This window comes from Monodon monoceros, unplaced genomic scaffold (assembly GCF_005190385.1).
Source record: "Monodon monoceros isolate NGI ecotype Baffin Bay Population unplaced genomic scaffold, NGI_Narwhal_1 Super_Scaffold_1, whole genome shotgun sequence".
Classification (NCBI taxonomy): Eukaryota; Metazoa; Chordata; class Mammalia; order Artiodactyla; family Monodontidae; genus Monodon; species Monodon monoceros.
In genome coordinates this window covers 48,680,578-48,701,871 of record NW_021703765.1, presented here as the reverse complement: position 1 = coordinate 48,701,871, position 21,294 = coordinate 48,680,578, and the positions used below count along the sequence as shown (strand labels likewise).

At 34.0% G+C, this 21,294-nt stretch overlaps 1 protein-coding gene across 3 annotated transcripts in view; it reads left to right on the top strand.

Moving 5' to 3' along the window:
• RBBP8 (RB binding protein 8, endonuclease) overlaps positions 1–21,294 on the top strand; it is a 95,565-nt gene that overhangs the window by 37,614 nt on the left and 36,657 nt on the right. For all 3 annotated transcript variants that reach the window (XM_029227259.1, XM_029227268.1, XM_029227276.1), the window contains exons 6-7: positions 7,203–7,315; positions 13,231–13,297. In XM_029227259.1, coding sequence (XP_029083092.1) covers positions 7,203–7,315; positions 13,231–13,297 — 180 coding nt within the window. The remainder of the gene's footprint in view (positions 1–7,202; positions 7,316–13,230; positions 13,298–21,294) is intronic.

Sequence of the window (21,294 nt, the reverse complement as noted above, 5' to 3'; positions counted from 1 at the left end):
TAACACTGTGCGGTAGATGATAAATCTGTTTTACAAATGAGGAAACTATGCTGACAAAGAGTTAAGAAACTTTCCCAGGATCACATAGTTAATGGATAATTAGGTTAAATTTGCCCCTCAAACTTCCCAATTTCTACTGTTTGACGATGCCTTGTCTGTGTGTTGTCTTAATTTTATAAATGTTTAAATGAATTACAACTTAACTGATTATCTCAAAGTATTTATGCTTGATATAAAGTTACCAAAACAAGTACTCTGTAATATTAAGTCTTCAACATTGCCTATTATCTAGTCTTGTTTTCTTGGAAGGTTGTTTTGCTTGTTTTTGGTTATTTTTCTTTTAAATTGCTACTAACTAAATCCTGCCTTTAAATGTCAAAGTAGGTAACATTTAGTAAAGTTCTGCCTTACTTAAAATTTTACTTTAATTTTGTCATATGTAAGAATGATAATCCTAGAGCAAGCTTTAAATATCTATAAAAATTAATGTTTTGCTGAGACCTTTTAAAAGCAACATACATTTTGTTTAAATTTCTAAATGGTAATTCTGCAACTTGCTGTTTACCCTTCATAAGTTGAAGTGATTATTTCTTATGCTCACATTATGAAAACATCAGGAGATGTTTAGATGAAAGGAATTATTCAGTAAAGATAAATTAGATAATAAAAAGTTCTAATTTAATGTGGCTTGTTTGTGTTTTACTAGTACTGTTATTACATTACTATTTACAGGAACCATTTGCAGGTTCCCTCAAGAAACTAAAGTATTTCCTTAATCTAAAGAACAGTCACTGTACTGGATAGAAGGCATTTAAAAAAGAAAAATCTGAACAAAGCAGTTAAACCATAGTTGTCTGATAGATTTTAATATTTTTAAAAGTATTTTTGTCAATATTAGGAAACTCATATTTCAACTGTTGTTAAAAGGGAAAATTGGTACTCATAATCAGAGGATTTGTGGTTCTTTATTTTTGAAATACTGACCAAATGTCTTCTTTTGTCTTGCTAACTCTTCTTACTTATGGATTTGAATTTAAATGTATTCTTCAGGAGACCTTCCCAGACTTCCTAGACTCGACTTAGTTGTGCTCTGTGGTTTCATAGTACCGTGTATTTCCACTTTAATGTTGTGAATCATACTTTATTGTAATTACTTTTTATTGTCTTTCTTTTTTTAGTACACTGTAAACTCTTTTAAAGAAGTGACATTATCTTGGCCACTGTTGTATTTTAGCACTTACAGTACTCACTGTAGGTGTTTAGTAAAACCCTTTTGAATGAAAATGAGTAAGTTTGAGGAAATCTTTTTAGGGTATAGCAAACAGTTGAGCATACTTGTTTATCTGGTAAGTTTTAACTGAAAACTGAAATCTTTTCTTTCTTCATCTCTGTGAACAGGCTGGAATATAACTCAGAATGAATGATACTTTCAGCCCTTACAAGTAGAATTACTCTTCTTTCCCGTTTACCTGCTTATAGCTACTGAAATTGCATTCTCCTGTGAAATTGAGGTTGTTTTTTCTTTCTCTGACAGCAGCAGTTGAAGATAGGCAAGAGGAAAACAGAATCCTGCTGATGGAATAGGAGCTAGCCTGTTTTCTCACATTCATTTAAATTTAAGCTAGGATCAGTGAACAATCAAGAGTTGACTCTTTTTCACAGGTATTATCAAGAGTGGCAGTTAACTGGAGAAAACTAGATGTAATAAACAAGTTAGGGAATATTGTTTCATTTTATAACTGTTTATACCAGTGGCATTTTTAAACTTGGAAACTAAGGGTTTCAAGAGGTTGTCTAACATGATATGACATTTTAATATATCAGAGTTGATTTCTTGGAAACAATAAGGTGTTCAGTTTTCAATGAAAAAGTGGTAGGGTGACATTTGAATACTTAATTAGGATTGATTAATGCCATTTAACTCCTTTAGTGTTTTTCAGTGACCTTTCAGTGTCAGTGCTCTTTTTGGCCTCTCTAGCTTAGTTCTGTGTATAAGTTATTTACCACAATCAGGTCAACTATTTGAATGTTTATTGCATGAATCTCAAGCTATTAATTTGAATAGATCTTAAAAGAGAAATATAAAAGTGAAATGTGAAGTATTTTAAACCAATAGTTAAAATTGAGTTTCTTTTTATAACAGTTTAACAATGTCTTGGTTTTGGAATAGTTTAGAGAGAACTTTATTCTTATTTCCTTTGGAATTTTAAAGGCATAAATAGACTTTACTATTAGCTTTGGAAATGCTTGAAAGTCTGAAAACATTAAGTGTTACAGCAGAAAGATAAGAAGGTGTACGTCCTTAGTACCTCAGTTCTCAAAAAAATTTTATGTAAAGTTTACTAGAATATATTTCTATTAAATTAAAATGCTATGACGGGGCTTCCCTGGTGGCGCAGTGGTTGAGAGTCCGCCTGCCGATGCAGGGGACACGGATTCGTGCCCCGGTCCAGGAGGATCCCACATGCTGTGGAGTGGCTGGGCGCGTGAGCCATGGCCGCTGAGCCTGCACGTCCGGAGCCTGTGCTCCGCAATGGGAGAGGCCACAACAGTGAGAGGCCCATGTACCGCAAAAAAAAAAAAAAAATGCTATGACGAAAAAGGAGTATAACGTACTATTTAGCAGATTTTACGTTTTTCCTTTTATAATTTTTATTCAAGTAATACATGTACATTATAAAGTTGTATAGTTATCATCAACCAATAGTTTCCTGTTCCACTCTTTCCCACCCATGCCTGTCCCAGGTTTTAGTTCTCCAAAGTTCTAAATGATGTATTTTCACTTCAACACTTGATTTATCAACTTGAGACAATAGTTGTTTACTTCTTGCTATGAAGAGGAATAATTTTTCCCTCCCGCACCTATTTTTGAAGTTATTTTAGTGCTGTTTTCTTTTTGGACCTTAATACATACATTTATGCAGATATACATATTTACATAAAGATATTTTAGAGAGAGAGGTCTGAACAGTCTCCCTGAACTCACCTCTGTATCACAGGAGGATACTGATGCTTTCACCCTTACCTGCATCACTCTTCCTCTCTTGCTACCTTCTGCCTTGTGTTAGCGGAACCAATAAATATTGACAAAGTTGATAGTTGCTATGTTCTTTTCTGTTACCAGATTTCAGTCCCTTGTATTTTGTTTACAAGTTGATTGTAGAAGTTGGAAAATAATGAACAATGTTTATTTATTGACTATTCACTGCTGAGCCAGGATTCATTTCCTTCTCTATAGATCCATTGTCATGACCCCTGTGCCACTCAAGGAGAGTGTTTCTAATGTCCAGGTCAAATAGATTCTTTTCTACTCTGTCCCAAATCAGTTGCTCAAGTCACCCTATAACTGTATTATGATAACGACGTACTTGTATAAGTTTGCTTTGTTGTTTTTATAATTTCTAACTACCTTTTTTCTTATTGAGATTAGAAATGTTTTCCTCATCATGTCATTAATATTATTTAATGCCTGTTATTCTATTTGATTATAATCTTTTTTGTTCTTTTTCTTGAAGACATACTTCTTGGGCTGAAAAACTTTCTGTACTAATTTGGACCATTTACTTTCTAGGCTGTCCTACAACAGCAATTCTGGAATTTCTCTCACTGGATCCCTACATTAATTCCATTACTTCTTTCAACTCATGTTAGTCAACAAATATTTATGGAGCTCCTGTCTTGTGCCAGGCACTATTCTAGACCTTGAAGATATACTAGTATACATGGTTGGAAAAATGCGGGCCTGTTTTTCCTTTTTTTTTTTTTTTTTTCCCTTATAGCTCACCCACAAGTAACTGCTTAAAAATGCACAGGAAGTAAATTTTCAAAGAGTCTTGCATATCTGAGAAAACGTTTTTATTTTACTATTGCATTTAGATGGTATATTGACTGGATATAAAATTCTAGCTTGAAAATAGTTTTCCCTCAAAACTTTGAAGACATTTTCTCATTGTCTGTGAGCATCCAAAGCTGTCATTCTAATGTTCATTCCTTTATAGGTAATAGATTGTTTTCCCTTTCTGGAATGTAAGATCTTTTTATCCTAGTTCTGAATTTCATAATTTGTGTGTGTGTGTGTGTGTTTCCTTCATTGTGCTGTCCAGTCATCCTGTTAACTTGAAGACTAGTATCTCTTAAGATACTATTTTTGTCTATTATTTCCTCTCTCCATTTTTATAGGTTCTTTCTTTCTGGAGCACTTCTTAGTCATAAACTGATCCTTTACAATCTTTTGTCTTGTTTTTGTTACTTGTTTTTTTCCATGTTCTGGGAGATTTCTTCTATTTTACTCTCCAACCCTATTATTGAAGCTATTTTGGTAATCACATGTTTAGTATCCAAGAACTTTTTATTGTTTGTTGATCATTTATATGTACCTGTGTGTACGTGTACCCTTTTCTTGTTTTATGTGAACATCACTTCTCATTTTTCCAGGGATACTAGCTCTTTTATGTTACTGGTTTGTTTCATACACTATTGATCTTTGGTTGTCTGTATTTAGTAGTGTATGACTGCAATGAATTTTCTGCATTAGACTACATATGGTATATGTAGTCTGCTTTTAATTGTCTGTCTGTCTTACCCCAGCCATTCCCAATTCTCCCTCCCCCAGGAGTTTTCCTATGAATAGGAAAGTCAACTGAGGACTCTGTATATGTTATGGGAGCTTTACTTTTCAATAAGAAAATGAGGAGCTATCCTTTGACCTGGGTAGGATTTTAGACTGGGGCACTCACTCAGCTACAGCCCTATTATTATAATTTCCCTTGTGATTTCTTCTTTAACTCATTGCTTATTTGGAAGTACATTGTTTTTAAGATTCACATATTTGTGAATTTTCCTTCTTTTTTGATTTTTAATTTAATTCCATTGTGGTGAGAGAACATACTTTGTCTAATTTCAGTGCTTTTAAACTTATTGAGACTTGTTTTGTGACCTAGAAAATAGTCTGTCCTAGAGAATGTTCCTAAACCTAGAGGTTTAGGTGGTAGTGTGTTCAAGTCTGCTATATCTCTGCTGATTTTCTGTCTGTCTTGTTCTATCCACTATTGAGAGTGGAAGTCTATAACGGTTATTGACGAATTTATATATTTCTTTCTTCAATTCTGTCAGTTTTTGCTCTGCATATTTGGGGGCTTTCATGTTAAATGTTAATTGTTATATCTCTAATAAATTGACCCTTTTGTTATAGAATTCACTGTCTCTAGTAACACTTTTACCTTAAAGTCTCTTTTGTTTGATACTAATTAATTAATAACCAGCTTTCTTTTGGTTTTTGTTTGCATAGCATTTCTTTTTCCATCCTTTTGCTTTCAGCCTATTTATATCTTCAGATCTAAAGTGTGTATATTGTAGACAGCATATAGTTAGATCTTATTTTTTTTGTCCTGTCTGACAGTTTCTGCCTTTTGATTGGAGTGTTTAATCAACTCATGATTAATGTTATTGATATGGTTGGATTTATGCTAGTCGTTTGGCTTTCTGTATGTCTCAAGTCGTTTTTGTTCCTCTGTTCCTGTTTTTTTGTACCTGCCCCCACGTTGCTCTTTCTGTAACTCCTATTATTGATATGATGGACCTTCTAGGATAATCTTCTAGTTTTTTATCTTTTCTCAATTTAATTTATTTAAATTGAAATAGCCACATGTGGCTTGTGGCTACCATTTTGGACAAGAGTTCTAGACTTCTCCCATTGTTAGGCTACGATTCAGCATTCTCAGGTCAGTTTCTATTTGTCCGCCAGCTCCTTGCTTTTTAATTCGTTTGTTTTTCTTTCCCATTCTCCCAGTTCTCATAGTCTTGTGTCTTTAAAAATATACACAGATCTTTACTCTAGTTTAGTGGGATTTGGGGAGGAAGCGACAGTAGATGCAGATGTTCACTTCGTCATCTTTACTTAGATCTTGATTGGCCTAATTCCTGTTCTGGAATGTACTCCAATTAAACCATGTTGCCCAATGCTTTATTCCTTCATTCTAGAAATTTTAGTCCTATTAATGCAACCTATGATCTATAATCTTTATTTTTTACATCCATATCAACACTGTTGATATGAGTTTTACTTTTATATAAAAATCTCTAGGTTCTTTTTGTTTGTTTTAGTTGTATCGTTTTCATGTTTTGTCGCCTTATTTTAAAATTCATGGCATGTACTACCATGCTATGACTTCCATAGACACTCACGTACTTAGTACCTTATTGACTTAGGTCATTGAGTTAAAATGATTATCTTAGATTTTATATTTTCTAAATTCCTAATGTGGGATATGTGTCATTTTTTTCAACCATATTTTTTCCTGGTTATATATATAATGAAATTAGAGAAATTTTGAAAAATATAGCAAAACACTAAAAAGAAAATCTTCTGTATTACTGGTACCTACAAGATAATTGTATTAACATTTTGAAATACACCTTTCTCTCCATCACCCACCCCTCCTGTGTAATACATGTATTTCCCTTTTCCCTTCAGCACTCACGAATAATTAGTAAAAGCTATTTTGTAATCTTTTTTATTTTTTTAAAAAATAGTACACTGTGAATTTCTACTAACACTGGAGTCTTTTTTTAATGCTGAAAAGAGCATTACTTTTTTTTAAACTTTGTATTCTTTGACCTTTAGTATTCATTCAACTAAAATTTAGTTGTTGAACACTCATTATGTGTTATATGCTATGCTAAGCAGATGCAAGCTTGCTTAAGATAAAATTCTGTCCATTGGTACGAGACTGGGTTCATATTTTGGCTCTAATAAATTAAAACAAGGGAGCTTCGATAAATAAGTTCCCTTGAATAGAGTTTAAAATTGGCAGATTTTTACAGAATTGCAGTCTGTAGAAAATGATGTAGCATGATTTCAGCCTATTTGGGAATATGTTAAAGGTATAATAACTAGTTAATTTTCTCTGTATTTTCCAAGTAAATTCTTTAGTTCTTCATAAAATGTAAAAAGCTTGAAATTCAAATATGAATAAGTATCTTTTAGTAGTTGAAAAAATTTTTTAAATTTCAGTTTTATTGAGGTATAATTGACAAAATTATTTTTTTTAAAGTATTTATCATGGTGATTTGATAAATGTATATATTGTGAAAGGATTTTCACCATCTGGTTAATTAACATATCCATCACCTCACATATTTTTTAATTTTTTGATGAGAACATTTAAGTTCTACTCTGAAAATGTTTTGTTTTTGTTTTGTAGATTAAGAGCAGGATTATGTGATCGCTGTGCAGTAACTGAAGAACATATGCGGAAGAAACAACAAGAGTTTGAAAATATTCGACAGCAGAATCTTAAACTTATCACAGAGCTTAGTGAGTTTCCTTTCTTCATTTATTAAGTATGTAAAGCATAGTATGCTATTATTAAAACCTGTTATTAAATTGGTTACAATCAGATGGATTGTTTACATATGTTTTTCTTTATTTAGGCAAAAGTTCAAATGTTGTTTTTTCCCTTTTTGTAGATTTAATCTCATGCTTATATTAGTAAGAAATAGGGTACAGAAAGGTTGTGCAGATACTGTCCTCGTTGGCCTTAAAGTCTCACCAGCTATAAGACAAGAAGCAAATTTTCTTTGGTTATATCCATATTTGCTTCTTTGGTTTTATTTCATATTAATTCAACTATTTATATTTGGTAAATTTAAACACAAAGCAGACAATTTAGTGTTCTACAAAGGTGTATTTTTTTTTATTTTCACAATTTTTTTGGACACACTATTACAAGTGTACCATTTTTAGTTTAGTCTACTTACCATTTTATGTAGGACTTTCTTACATTTATCTTCTTTTCCAAACTAATTTGGTATTTTGACTTTTTTTTTTTCTATTAATTATATTGCTGTCCTCTGGTTACTCAAGCAAGAATATATGAATGTATGCTGATTGTTTTAAAAAAAGATAAAAGGAACATAGTTTTATTCTGCTCCCAGAGGTAACTACTATTAAGTATATAATAAATATCTTTACAGGTCCAGATTTATCTATCTTTCTGTTTGTCTCTTTCCCTCATTTTACCCCCTCCTCTATCTTCTCTTTTAAATTTTTAATGGGATCATATCATACTTCTTGTTCTGACATATGTTATTTTATTTTAGACTATATATTAGAAGTCTTTACATGTTTATATGTTTGTTTATATATTTAGACCTATAGATTCTGTGGTGTGTATGAATGAATGCATGCGTGGTTTATTTAGGAATATAAGATTATCAATGAGTAGAAAACTATTACATTTCAATAGATATAGTTGCGATCCACAATTATATTACCATTAGTACTTGAAATAATCTGCAGTAATGTCTACATGTCTAATAGTCAGATTTCTAGCAACTTTAACTGTCTGAAAAATAGCCCAAAACTCAACAAGCAAAAACCCTAGGTATTGAGGAATAAGACAGCATTCTTTTTAATGGCTGCATTGTGTAGATGCCATTTATTTACCCATTCTCATATTGATGAACAAGTCAATTTTTTGTTTGAGTGTTTGAGAATTTCAGTTTCCCTACATTCTCTTCAGTTTTGTGCAAAAATGTATTAATTGACAATATCCAGTTCAGTGGGTAAAGAATGATATACCTTTTTAATATTAGCATTCTCTTTATTACTATTCAGGTCAAGTATCTTTTTACTTGATCTTCAGTTTGCATTTCTTGTTGGGTGAATGGTTTGAATATCCTTTGTCTAATTTTCAGATAGATAAAATACTTCATGAGTTCATGTTGAAAATTCAAATACAAGACTATAGAGCTTTTGCTAACCTCTTCTAATAATATCTGTATCCCCTTTCTTCCACACTGAGAATCATGGTTCTCAAGGACACAGGGATGATAGAATTAAAATATCCCCTAACTACTCATTTTTTAATCTCATATTATAGCACAATAGTCTTAGAATAATACCACTAATAATACCCCCAATGTGATTACTGAAAAGCTCAGGAAAACTAATTTTACATTAAAATGAGCAACAGGAAAATCATTGAGGTCAAATCCCAAACAAAGTTATTTTATGAATAAAAATACTAAGGGCTTCATGTTTATGAATTCTTGTTGTTTCTATATTGTTGCTACTTCCCCCCCACCCCTGGCCTGCCTCTCTTTTTTGTTCTTACTTTTTCCAGGTATTGCATTTTGAGGATATTTATCTTGTTATTTCATCTTTATTTTATCCTTTACTTTGTTTTTAAACTCTTTATTTCTTTTTGATCAACCTTGAAATTTTACCATGCTTTCCTAAAATATAAAGATACTCTTTTCTGAATAGTACAGGGACTTTAAAACACTTTCACTCTGATCATCTCCTTCTCCATTTACATACTGTTTATGGCCTGTATTTTTTTTTCAGCCCTGCAAGTTAGAAACTTTTAAAAAAATTACCTTATTCAGACAGTTTTTAAAAGACTTAACTACATGTGCAGCAGTTTCTTTGCTTATTATTGCTTTTTACGTCTCACTTTTCTTCTGGTATTATTACCCTTTCTGATCTTTCTTTTTTTTGGCCATGCCACACTGCACAGCATGCGGAGTCTTAGTTCCCCCAAGTAGGGATCAAGCCTGCGCCCCCTGCAGTGGAAGTGCAGAGTCATAACCACTGGACCACCAGGGAAGTCCTGAGATTCATTCTTGAAAAGTTCCTTTAGAGGATATTTGTTGGTTCTAAGCCCTCAGTTTTTATCCTCAATGTTTTTATTTCACCGTTATTTTTATAAGGCTATTTTACAGGATAACAATTATTTTTCTCTGGCTACTATTAAGATTTTTTCCTTAGTTTATGGTATTCTGTAGTTTTAGTGCAATTTCAAGTAGGTTTTTAAGAAAAAAGTCTGTTTAGTATACATTACAAAATCTATTTAATCACTTCTTTAATCATATCTGTAAAACTGTCGGCTACTAGCTCTTCAAATATTGTGTCTTCTCCATTCTCCTTATTTGGGGGTTATGATGAGGCCTTGTCATTCGATCCTTTGGTCTCTTAACATCTCTTTCTTATTTTTTGTCCCCTCATTTCACTCTGCTGCGTTCTGGGTAATTTCTTCAGCTTTCTTGCTTATTATACTAAGTTCTTCAGCTCTGTTAAACTGAGTTATTTTATTTCAGTAACCAAATTTTTCATTTTTAAGAATTCTGTTTGGTTCTTTTTCAAGTCTGTGTAGTCTTTTTTTAATGAAATTTCTTAAAAATATAGAAAAGTAAGGAGAATAGTAAGGAACCCTCATACACCTATCACATAGATTTAACAGTTGTTCATATTTTGCTGTATTTTCTTTATTTGTTTTTGAACTGAAATATTTTAATGTCAATTACATACATCAGGAGATTTTCCCCCTAAATACTTGGATAATTTATACCTAACCACAATACCACTATCTTGCCTACCAAAGATTACCCATAATTTTCTCTAATATTGTTTAAGAGCCGGTCCATATTCATATTTCTACAGCTCTTCCTCTGTTTGCAACAGTTTTGTTCAAACCTGCCAATCACAGACCACACATTGCATTTGTCTTTTAATCTGGAATAAGCTCCCTTCCTATTTTTTTCTTTTATGACATTGACTTCTTGAAGAAGTAGGGCTGTTTTCCTAAAATTATGCCACCTTCTGGATTTTTCTCATCATTTTCTTTATCTTGTTTCTTTATTTCCTATAAAATAGAAATTGTATCTGAAGGCTTGATTAGGTCCAGATTAAACATTTTTGACAGCAGTACTTTATAGGTAAAATTGTCTACTTTATATTGTATCATATTAGGATATAGATATTGTCAGGTTATTCCACTCTCTGGGATTGGTGGCCACATTTCTCCATTATAGAGTTACATTTTCCCCCAAGTACCACCAAGTAGTCTAAATTGGGAGGATGAATGTGTGATACTTTGAAATCTTGCAAAAATACAATTCTCCCTCAATCTTTCTTTAATGGTTTTAATATCCATTTGTGATTCTGGCCTGAATCAATTATCTAATTACAGACTACAAAATGATAATTTTCCATTTCTGTTATTCTTATTCTTTATCAGCTGGCATTCTTCTGTAAACAAGAATTCTCCCTCATCAGTTTAGGGCTATTGGTCACCGTGGGGTGTAGTTCCTACTTGAAAGGCATGATACATCTTCATGTTTTCCCTTTAATTGCCAGTTTTCAGAGTAATATCTTGTATAATAGTTACCTAAATGGTGACAAATAAGGGGTTTTTTTTAACATCTTTATTGGAGTATAATTGCTTTACAATGGTGTGTTAGTTTCTGCTTTATAACAAAGTGAATCAGCTATACATATATCCGCATATCTCCTCCCTCTTGCTTCTCCCTCCCACCCTCCCTGTCCCACCCCTCTAGGTGGTCACAAAGCACTGAGCTGATCTCCCTGTGCTATGCAGCTGCTTCCCACTAGCTATCTATTTTATATTTGGTGGTGTATATAAGTCCATGCCACTCTCTCACTTCGTCCCAGCTTACCCTTCCCCCTCCCCACGTCCTCAAGTCCATTCTCTATGTCTGCATATTTATTCCTGTCTTGCCCCTAGGTTCTTCAGAACCTTTTTTTTTTAGATTCCATATATATGTTAGCATGCGGTATTTATTTTTCTCTTTCTGACTTACTTCACTCTGTATGACAGTCTCTAGGAAAAATGAGGTTTTGTGTGTTGTATATGTTATGTTTCATTTTGCTTTTGACACGAATGGAGCTTTCTCTTTTTTGAGCATAATAGACGTGTAATTTTATATATTCAGTGTGTGTCATTCACTTATGTTCATTATTTTTATTGATGCTCAAATTATCTCAATCTTGTCTGTCTACTCATTTTTGGTAATCACTTTTATCATGTTAGTTTTGCGCCTTCCATCTTTTAAATCTTTAAACATTTCATTATCATATAATTCTGTTATCTGAAATACTTGGGAACCTATATATGAGTTATTTTCTACTGACTCTAGTGGTAAGTGAATTCAGATCACTTTGGCTCCATTCCAGGAGTTCAGGCTTAAACTGGAAATCTCAAGTTCAGTCCCTCCACCAGTGCTGATACCAGTATCCACTTGCTTACACTGCTTGGGTTTTAGCTCACAATTTGTTTTGTTTTTGTTGTTGATTGGGGTGGTGGAATGGGAGGCTCTTGGATTTCTCTTTCTGTGTCCAGCTCAGTTGTCCTCTTGAATCCTTTCCTGATTTTTTCAACAGCTCAACCTAACCTTTTTCTGCTTGGAATTTCATTTTTTCTCCTTGGAATTTCATTTAGTGTTTTATCTGTACCTCTCTAATGCCCTTGTCACTTTCAGTTTTAAAAAATATGTTTATATAATATCTTGTCTCTCATTAGACTACACTTTCCTCTAGGTCACTGTCATATCTTCAGGTTTTTGTTTTGTTTTGTTTTTTTCCAGATCCTCCACAGGAGGTAGTTTAGTAACCCTCACGTATTGATATATAGTCAACAAATTTTTATTTACTCAGTGTAAGAAAATATGTTTGGATTTGTAAACCACTAAATTATTAACAGATTTTTGGAGTATGATTAACTTTCTTTCTGAGAGGTTAATTGTACTTACTCTGACTTGATTTCTTTGATATATTTCTCCTCGTAAAACACATGCTTAACCAGTGACATAATATCAAGGATTGATAATTTTGTGCTGGCAGCAGTAGAAATTATAGCCCAAAACTGAGTTTCTGCTTTATAAATAAGGATGGATAGGAAAATTTCGTCAAGGTAGATTCAAACAAGGAGATACTACTTCAATGGTATATTTAAGTTACTAATACCATAATTATTAATGAAACGTAGAGTATGACTAAGGAGGAAAATTTACTTAAGTGTGCTTATGTTATAAAAATTACACTGATACTCAGTGTTATATTTTATGATCAGATTTATTCCAAGATAAGTGGTGTTTGAAATTAGTAGGACTGAATAACCAGATGGAATGCTTTCTTGTGCTCAGTATGAATAATTAAACTATACTCCCCAGTACATGAGGTGCTCTTTCTTTTTTGCCCACAAGCACTACATAGAATTATCAGTTAATCATTTACGTGGAACTTGCACAACATGAGATGTAATAATCACTACCTAGTAACAAATTAGTTTTGAACAGTAGCATTAACCCTAACATCATGACTTAGAATTTGAAATCCTAATTCTCCATGATTGTTGCAACTGTTGAAAGAACCTGACATACATCTTATTATAGCTATAATTTGTGCTTTCTTTTCACATTATATTTAAGTGAATGAAAAGAATACTCTACAGGAAGAAAACAAAAAGCTTTCTGAACAGCTGCAGCAGAAAATTGAGTAAGTATTTTTTCTTAATTGTGGCAGAAAATTGAATATTTTCCCCTAGCTTCTCTTTCTTCATTTTACTTAGCTTTTTGCAAACTGTAAAGGTATATTAAGAGTTAAAGGTCTCATTTTTAAAAGTTATAAAGTATTCTGCAAATGAAAATATAAAGAAAATCACTATATTTTTGTTCTGGGAGTATATATGAAGGGTGTGTATGCATCTCTTAGCTTAGTGTGTGAATATATAAAAATCAAAACATTTTAATTTAAAGCACTTTAATTTTTATAACTTTATTATAAATAACAAATCATTCAAATAAATTATTTGAAGTACTTATATTTTAAATATTTGAGTTTTGTTACCACCTTTCTAGCCCTGTCCCAGAAACTTTATAAAAGCAATCTGAATAATTTCCTCTTATACACTTCTCAGGCCTGGAGAACTTCCTCCTTTCCCTCTCCCCCAATTTCTCATAATAAAAATAATAACTTTCATCTTGTGTTCCAGTTACTCTTCTTTGTGTTTTATGTTTATTATTTCTAATCCTCACTGTGACTCTTCAAGGTAGTTTTATTAACTCTACTTTATAGATGAGGAATCCACATCTTAAAAAAGTCAAGTAACTTGCCATGGTCTCACAACTAGTAGATAATGAGACATCACTCAGAACCCCATCTTCTGACTTAAAAGCCTCTGTTCTTTCCATTATTTGACAGCATCTCAAAAAAAGAATCTTTTTCTGGGTCTAGTCTGACTGATACCAAGCAGAGTTATGGCCAGTTCTTAGTTCCCATTTATGTAAAGCTTATATAATATTTTTTAAAAGTTAGGATTCAGGATAATGTTAATGGTTTATAGGGTTTTAAAGACTCTGTTGCATCTGAGTGGACATCTACAAAAACTTTGCTAAACTATGTAGACGTAACATTATTTTGGCTTACGAGTACTTACTGCCTTATGTATAAACACATATCACAAGTGGAATTAACATCTTTATCATATCAGTATATTTTTAAGTAGTGGATGTCCAATAGGATTTTGATATTTCTCCCATGTTATCATGAATATTGGTCCAATATTCAGCCCACTGAATATTGGTAGTCAAAGAGAATTTTGAGAGGGGATAATAGATGAGGAAAGAAGGCTATCAGGCCAGACTGAGGTTATCAAACGTGTGTATGAAAATGTCAACCCTTTCTCATTTTACTCATGCTGCATATTGAAGTGAAACTAGAAAACAAATAGTCTTTTCTATATGATTCCAAAACACAGAGTTTTTTTTGAAAAGTTACAACCTAATCTCACTTCAATTGACAAGATACTTTTTATTATAGTCCTTATTTGTCCCACTTCCTGTGAGCATTCCTATGCTTCACTGTGATAATATCAGTGTGTTTGACTACAGGATGATACCTCAGGCTCCACTGGAGGTGTTTTGTAACAAGCTGTATATGCTCTGCATTACCCTTCTTTTTTTTTTTAATAGATCTTTATTGAAGTATAATTGCTTCACAATACTGTGTTAGTTTCTCTTGTACAGTAAAGTGAATCAGCCATGTGCATATATATATCCCCATATCCCCTCCCTCTTGAGCATCCCTCCCACCCTCCCTATCCCACCTCTCTAGGTCATCACAAAGCACCAAGCTTATCTCCCTAGGCTATGCTGCTGCTTCCCACTAGCTATTTTACATTCGGTAGTGTATATATGTCAGTGCTACTCTCATATCACCCCAGCTTCCCCCTCCCCTACTGTGTCCTCAAGTCCATTCTCTATGTCTACGTCTTTATTTCTGCCCTGCCACTAGGTTCATCAGTACCATTTTTTTTTTAAGATACCATATATATGTGTTAGCATACGGTATTTTTCTCTTTCTGACTTAACTTCACTCTGTATGACAGACTGTAGGTCCATCCACCTCACTACAAATAACTCAATTTCGTTTTTTTTTATGGCTAATATTCCATTGTATATATGTACCACATCTTCTTTATCCATTCATGTCTCGATGGACATTTAGGTTGGTTCCATGTCCTGGCTATCGTAAATAGTGCTGCAGTGAACATTGTGGTACATGTCTCTTTTTGAATTATGGTTTTCTCAGGGTATATGCCCAGTAGTGGGATTGCTGGGTCATATGGCAGTTCTATTTTTAGTTTTTTAAGGAACCTTCATACAGTTCTCCATGGTGGTTGTATCAGTTTACGCTCCCACCAACAGTGCAGGAGGGTTCCTTTTTCACTACACCATTTCCAGCATTTATTGTTTGTAGACTTTTTGATAATGGCCATTCTGACTGGTGTGAGGTGATACCTCATTGTAGTTTTGATTTCTCTACTAATTAGTGATGTTGAGCAACTTTTCCTGTGCCTCTTGGCCATCTGTACGTCTTCTTTGGTGAAATGTTTGTTTAGCTCTTCTGCCCATTTTTTAATTGAATTGTTTGGTGTTTTGATATTGAGCTCCATGAGCTGTTTATATATTTTGGAGGTTAATCCTTTGTCCATTGATTCGTTTGCAAATATTTTTTCCCATCCTGAGGGTTGTCTTTTCATCTTATTTATAGTTTCCTTTGCTGTGCAAAAACTTGTAAGTTTAATTAGGTCCCATTTGTTTATTTTTGTTTTTATTTCCATTGCTCTAGGAGGTGGGTCAAAAAAGATCTTGCTGTGGTTTATGTCAAAGAGTGTTTTTCCTATGTTTTCCTCTAAGAGTTTTATAGTGTCTGGTCTTACATTTAGGTCTTTAATCCATTTGGAGTTTATGTTTGTGTATGCTGTTAGGGAGTGTTCTAATTTCATTCTTCTACATGGAGCTGTCCAGTTTTCCCAGCACCAGTTATTGAAGAGGCTGTCTTTTCTCCATTATATATTCTTGCCTCCATTGTCATAAATTAGGTGACCATATGTGTGTGGGTTTATCTCTGGGCTTTCTATCCTGTACCATTAATCTATATTTCTGTGTTTGTGCCAGTACCATACTGTCTTGATTACTGTAGCTTTGTGGTATAGTTTGAAGTCGGGGAGCCTGATTCCTCCAGCTCCGTTTTTCTTTCTCAAGATTGCTTTGGCTGTTCAGGGTCTTTTGTGTTTCCATACAAATTGTAAAATTTTTTGTTCTAATTCTGTAAAGAGTGCTATTGGTAGTTTGATAGGGATTGAATTGAATCTGTAGATTGCTTTGGGTAGTATAGACATTTTCACAGTATTGATTCTTCCAATCCAAGAGCATGGTATATTTCTCCATCTGTTTATGTCATCTTTGATTTCTTTCATCAGTGTTTTATAGTTTTCTGAGTACATGCATTTCATCTCCTTAGGTAAGTTTATTCCTAGGTATTTTATTCTTTTTGTTGAGGTGGTAAATGGGATTATTTCCTTAATTTCTCTTTGTGATTTTTTGTTGTTAGTGTATAGCAATGCCAGAGATTTCTGTGCATTAATTTTGTATCCTGCTACTCCACCAAATTCATTGATTAGTTCTGGTAGTTTTCTGGTGGCATCTTTAGGATTTTCTATGTATAGTATCGTGTCATCTGCAAACAATTACAGTTTTACTTCTTCTTATCCAATTTGTATTCCTTTTATTTCTTTTTCTTCTCTGATTGCTGTGGCTAGGACTTCCAAAACTGTGTTGAGTAAGAGTGGCGAGAGTGGCCATCCTTGTCTTGTTCCTGATCTTAGTGGAAATGCTTTCAGTTTTTTCACCATTGAGAATGATGTTTGCTGTGGGTTTGTCATATATGGCCTTTATTATGTTGAGGTAGGTTCCCTCTATGCCTATTTTCTGAGAGTTTTTATCATAAACGGGTATTGAATTTTGTCAAAAGCTTTTTCTGCATCTGTTGAGATGATCATATGGTTTTTATTCCTTAATTTGTTAACATGGTGTATCACACTGATTGATTTGCACATATTGAAGAATCCTTGCATCCCTGGGATAAATCCCACTTGATCATGGTGTATGATCCTTTTAATATGTTGTTGGATTCTGTTTGCTAACATTTTGTCCAGGATTTTTGCATCTGTGTTCATCAGTGATACTGATATATAATTTTCTTTTTTCGTGATATCTTTTTCTGGTTTTGATATCAGGGTGATGGTGGCTTCGTAGAATGAATTTGGGAGTGTTCCTCCCTCTGCAGTTTTTCGGAAGAGTTTGAGAAGGATGAGTGTTAGCTCTTCTCTAAATGTTTGATAGAATTCACCTGTGAAGCCATCTGGTCCTAGACTTCTGTTTGTTGGAAGATTTTTAATCACAGTTTCAATGTCATTACTTGTGATCGGTCTGTTTATATTTTCTAATTCTTCCTGGTTCAGTCTTGGAAAATTGCACGCTTCCAAGAATTTGTCCATTTCTTCATGGTTGTCCATTTTATTGGCATATAGTTTTTTATAGTAATCTCTTATAATCCTTTGTATTTCTGCTGTGTCAGTTGTGATTTCTCCTTTTTCATTTCTAATTTGATTGAGTAGTGTCCTCTCCCTTTTTTTCTTGATGCGTCTGGCTAATGGTTTATCAATTTTGTTTATCTTCTCAAAGAACCAGCTTTTAGTTGTATTGATCTTTGCAATTGTTTTCTTTGTTTCCATTTCATTTATTTCTGCTCTGATCTTTATGATTTCTTTCCTTCTACTGACTTTGGGTTTTCTTTGTTCTTCTTTCTCTAGTTGCTTTAGGTGTACCCTTCATTTTTAAAAAACTGAATTCTGAATCACATCTGGTTCCAAAGATTTCAGATAAGTGGTGGTTGACCTACATTAATTTATGTTCTGTCAATTAATTTGGCACATGTAGTTTATGGTATTTTTAACACATCAGCCCTGATATTTATGAATTCCAAAGATAAATAAGATAACTAGTCTGTAGAGGTTATACAGAATTAGATGAGTGAATGCCTCCAAAACCAAGGTTATAAAGTGATTTGTAACTAGATAATGTCATTTGCTTGGTCAACTGTGAATTCTAATTTGTTCAGAATTAGTTTTAGTGTTCTCGAATTCACAGATTTTTCTGTTGAAGCTCATTGATACATTAGAAAAGAAGTAAAAGCTGAAGTTTGTAATAACAGTGAAGATCAATCATATAGATGAGCTCAGGGCCTATATGTTTTATTTAGTACATGGCCTTAGAACAGTGTAGGAGGTAATCTGTTGTGTCTTTCAGTTCTCTCCTGAAATTTAAGATAGTTATTCTCATAAGCCAGCTTCTTTTACAACTTGTTCTCCTCAAATTCCCTTTTGCTTTCAGTCAGAAAAAGAAGTAGCAAGCATTATCTTGCCTGAAATTTCCCTGAACTTCAGAAAAAGTGTTATTTTATTTATACTTTTTCTTGTTAAATGCAGTAATTCCGACTCACCTCGTCTGGGTTTGATGTTACAGATACCTTCCTTTTTTGTTGTTGTTTTTGTTTTGTTTTGTTTGGCTGCATTGGGTCTTTGTTCCCGCATGTGGGCTTTCTCTAGTTGTGGCAAGCAGGGGCTACTCTTCGTTGCGGTGCGTGAGCTTCTTATGCGGTGGCTTCTCTTGTTGCAGAACACGGGCTCTAGGCGCGTGGGCTTCAGTAGTTGCAGCACGTGGGCTCAGTAGTTGGGGCACATGGGCTTAGTTACTCCGCAGCGTGTGGGATCTTCCCAGACCAGGGATCGAACCCACGTCCCCTGCATTGGCAGGCGGATTCTTAACCATTGTGCCACCAGGGAAGTCCCACAGAGACCTTTTATGGTAGGACAGTTGTTTAGTGACACTATAGTAAGAAATTATTCAGAAAAAAATTTGCTGTTATAAAGTTCAAAATATATACTCAGCTGTACCAGTCACAGAAGGCAAGTAATTAAATAAGCTAAGTGTTGAGGTCATGACTTGTTTGGGGAAATGGATGAGCTGGATGTGAAAGTCAAAGGAGTCTGCTTTTTTGTTTGTTTTTTAAAACCCAAGTCCTCGACAGTGAAAGCACAGAGTCCTAACCACTGGACTGCCAGGGAGTTCCCTCAGTGCTCTCTTTTAAATTGAATTCCTTGTATAACTTCTTTAACAAATAGCCATTGTTCGAATACCTCTTATACAGGTTCACTGTGTCCCAAGCCTATTTAATTTTAACGAGATGATACTGTTAGAAGTTCTAAGTTTGGGTAGAAGTCACTGTACAGAGTGATATTTGTTGATTCTGAATTTTGCCTTCTGGGACCATCTGGAGCAAGTTTACCACCCCCCACCCCCCCACCCCCCGCCTTCTATCTGATGGCCCTTTGTTTACATGAAGACAGGGTACGGGGCCCTCCTGAGTCTTAATTGTAAATAGGTAGATATACAGAGTAGATATTCTCTGTTCGTTAACTGTTCTTTGTGAGACATTACTTCAAGACTCTTCAAATTATCATTTCTCTTTAATGTTTCAGTTTGTCAATATTTTAATTAATTCAGTTGTCTTCTAGGTATAGTCTGACCAGTAGAGCAATACTGCTCCCTCCATTTTTCTGTATCTTTTTACTTATATTAATGTGGTCAAAACATACATTACTGGTGGTTCTTTACCAGGTTTACTGCTAACTAGAACCTCTAAGTCAAAGTCTTCCCTATGGCTTTATAGTAGTTGTTATGGAAACCTTCTATCAAAGGAGTCTTCATTGTAAGGTAAAGAGCACTATTGATTAAATACTATTTTCTGGGCATTGCATTACATTTTTACATATATTATTTCTTTCTCACCACTTCCCCACAAAAACGAAGTAGGAAAGTACAGTACTGTATCTACTTTAATAGAGGCTCAGAAAGGTTAACTAACTTACCCAATGTGACTAGTAGATGTCAGATGCAGGATTTGAACCCAGGTCTACCTCAACTTCAGAGTTTTTAAACCCTCTGTATAGTTTTGTGCTAAAACAGCCTTAGAAGGTTACCTGCATGGTGTCACCCTGCGTAGGTGGACTCTCTCTCTTCTGACTCACTTCAGTGAGGCTTTTTCTCTTGCATTTATCCTGTTCTATTTCATTTTGTTAGATTTGGCCCATTATTCCGGCCTCTGGAGGTCTTTCATATGTTGATTTTTTTCCTACCATGTATTGGGTTAACTTTTATTCTCAGCTTTGTGTCTTCCACAAATTCAATGAATATTCCATCAGTGCCCTCATCAAAATCAGTAATAAACGTTGAACAAAACCTGCCTGAGGATGGAGCCCTGAGGCACACTTCCACAGGTTTCCTCATCGATATAATTCTTTGTCTGATGGTGTTCAGTCAGTTTGGAGTCTGTCTTTCTCTATTAGTACCAAGTTTGTATTTCTCCCTTTTGTTTACAGTGAGAAGATAACAAGAGAGTCACTGTCAGATGCCTTCCTGAGAGCGAGATATGCAGTAGAGCATTCCTCAGAAAACTGGCTTTATAACCCTATTTTTAAAAATTAGTCTTGTTTGAATTATTCATATCATAAACTGGTTCCAAGAAAGCAGGGTATCAGACTCATTAGTGTATATTTCAGGGAACCCTTTTTTTGAAAATCAGAATGTTTAAGTGAACCTGATAGCTGTAACTACTTCATTAAATTTAAATTATATTTTAACTGGAAGTGTAAGTTTTTTGGAGGAGGAGAAAAGCTTGAATATTAAAAGCTTCTTTACAGACTCATTATGAAGGGACATCCTGGATCCTTACAGCTCTTAGAAAAATGGACAACTAAAATTGTTTTGACAGGAATTTAAGGGGAGGCTCTCGGGCCATTAGAAAGAAAAGTGGAAGGAGAAAGATGGCCAGTGTACATAATTAACCTAAAGCTGTGGCATAAAATTTTAACTTTTCTCAGAAAATCCGAATGAGACCTAATGCTTTAAAGAAGAAACTTGGTTAACACATGGAAAGTTGTTTTGTTTTGTTTTTTTTCTTTTTCTTCTATGACAAAGGACAAAGGAGGACAAAGCCAGCACTTGTTTACTTAGTTTGGACACCTCTAGGTAGAGCTGGTTTTGTGTGTGTGTGTGTGTGTGTGTGTGTGTGTGTGTGTGTGTGTGTGT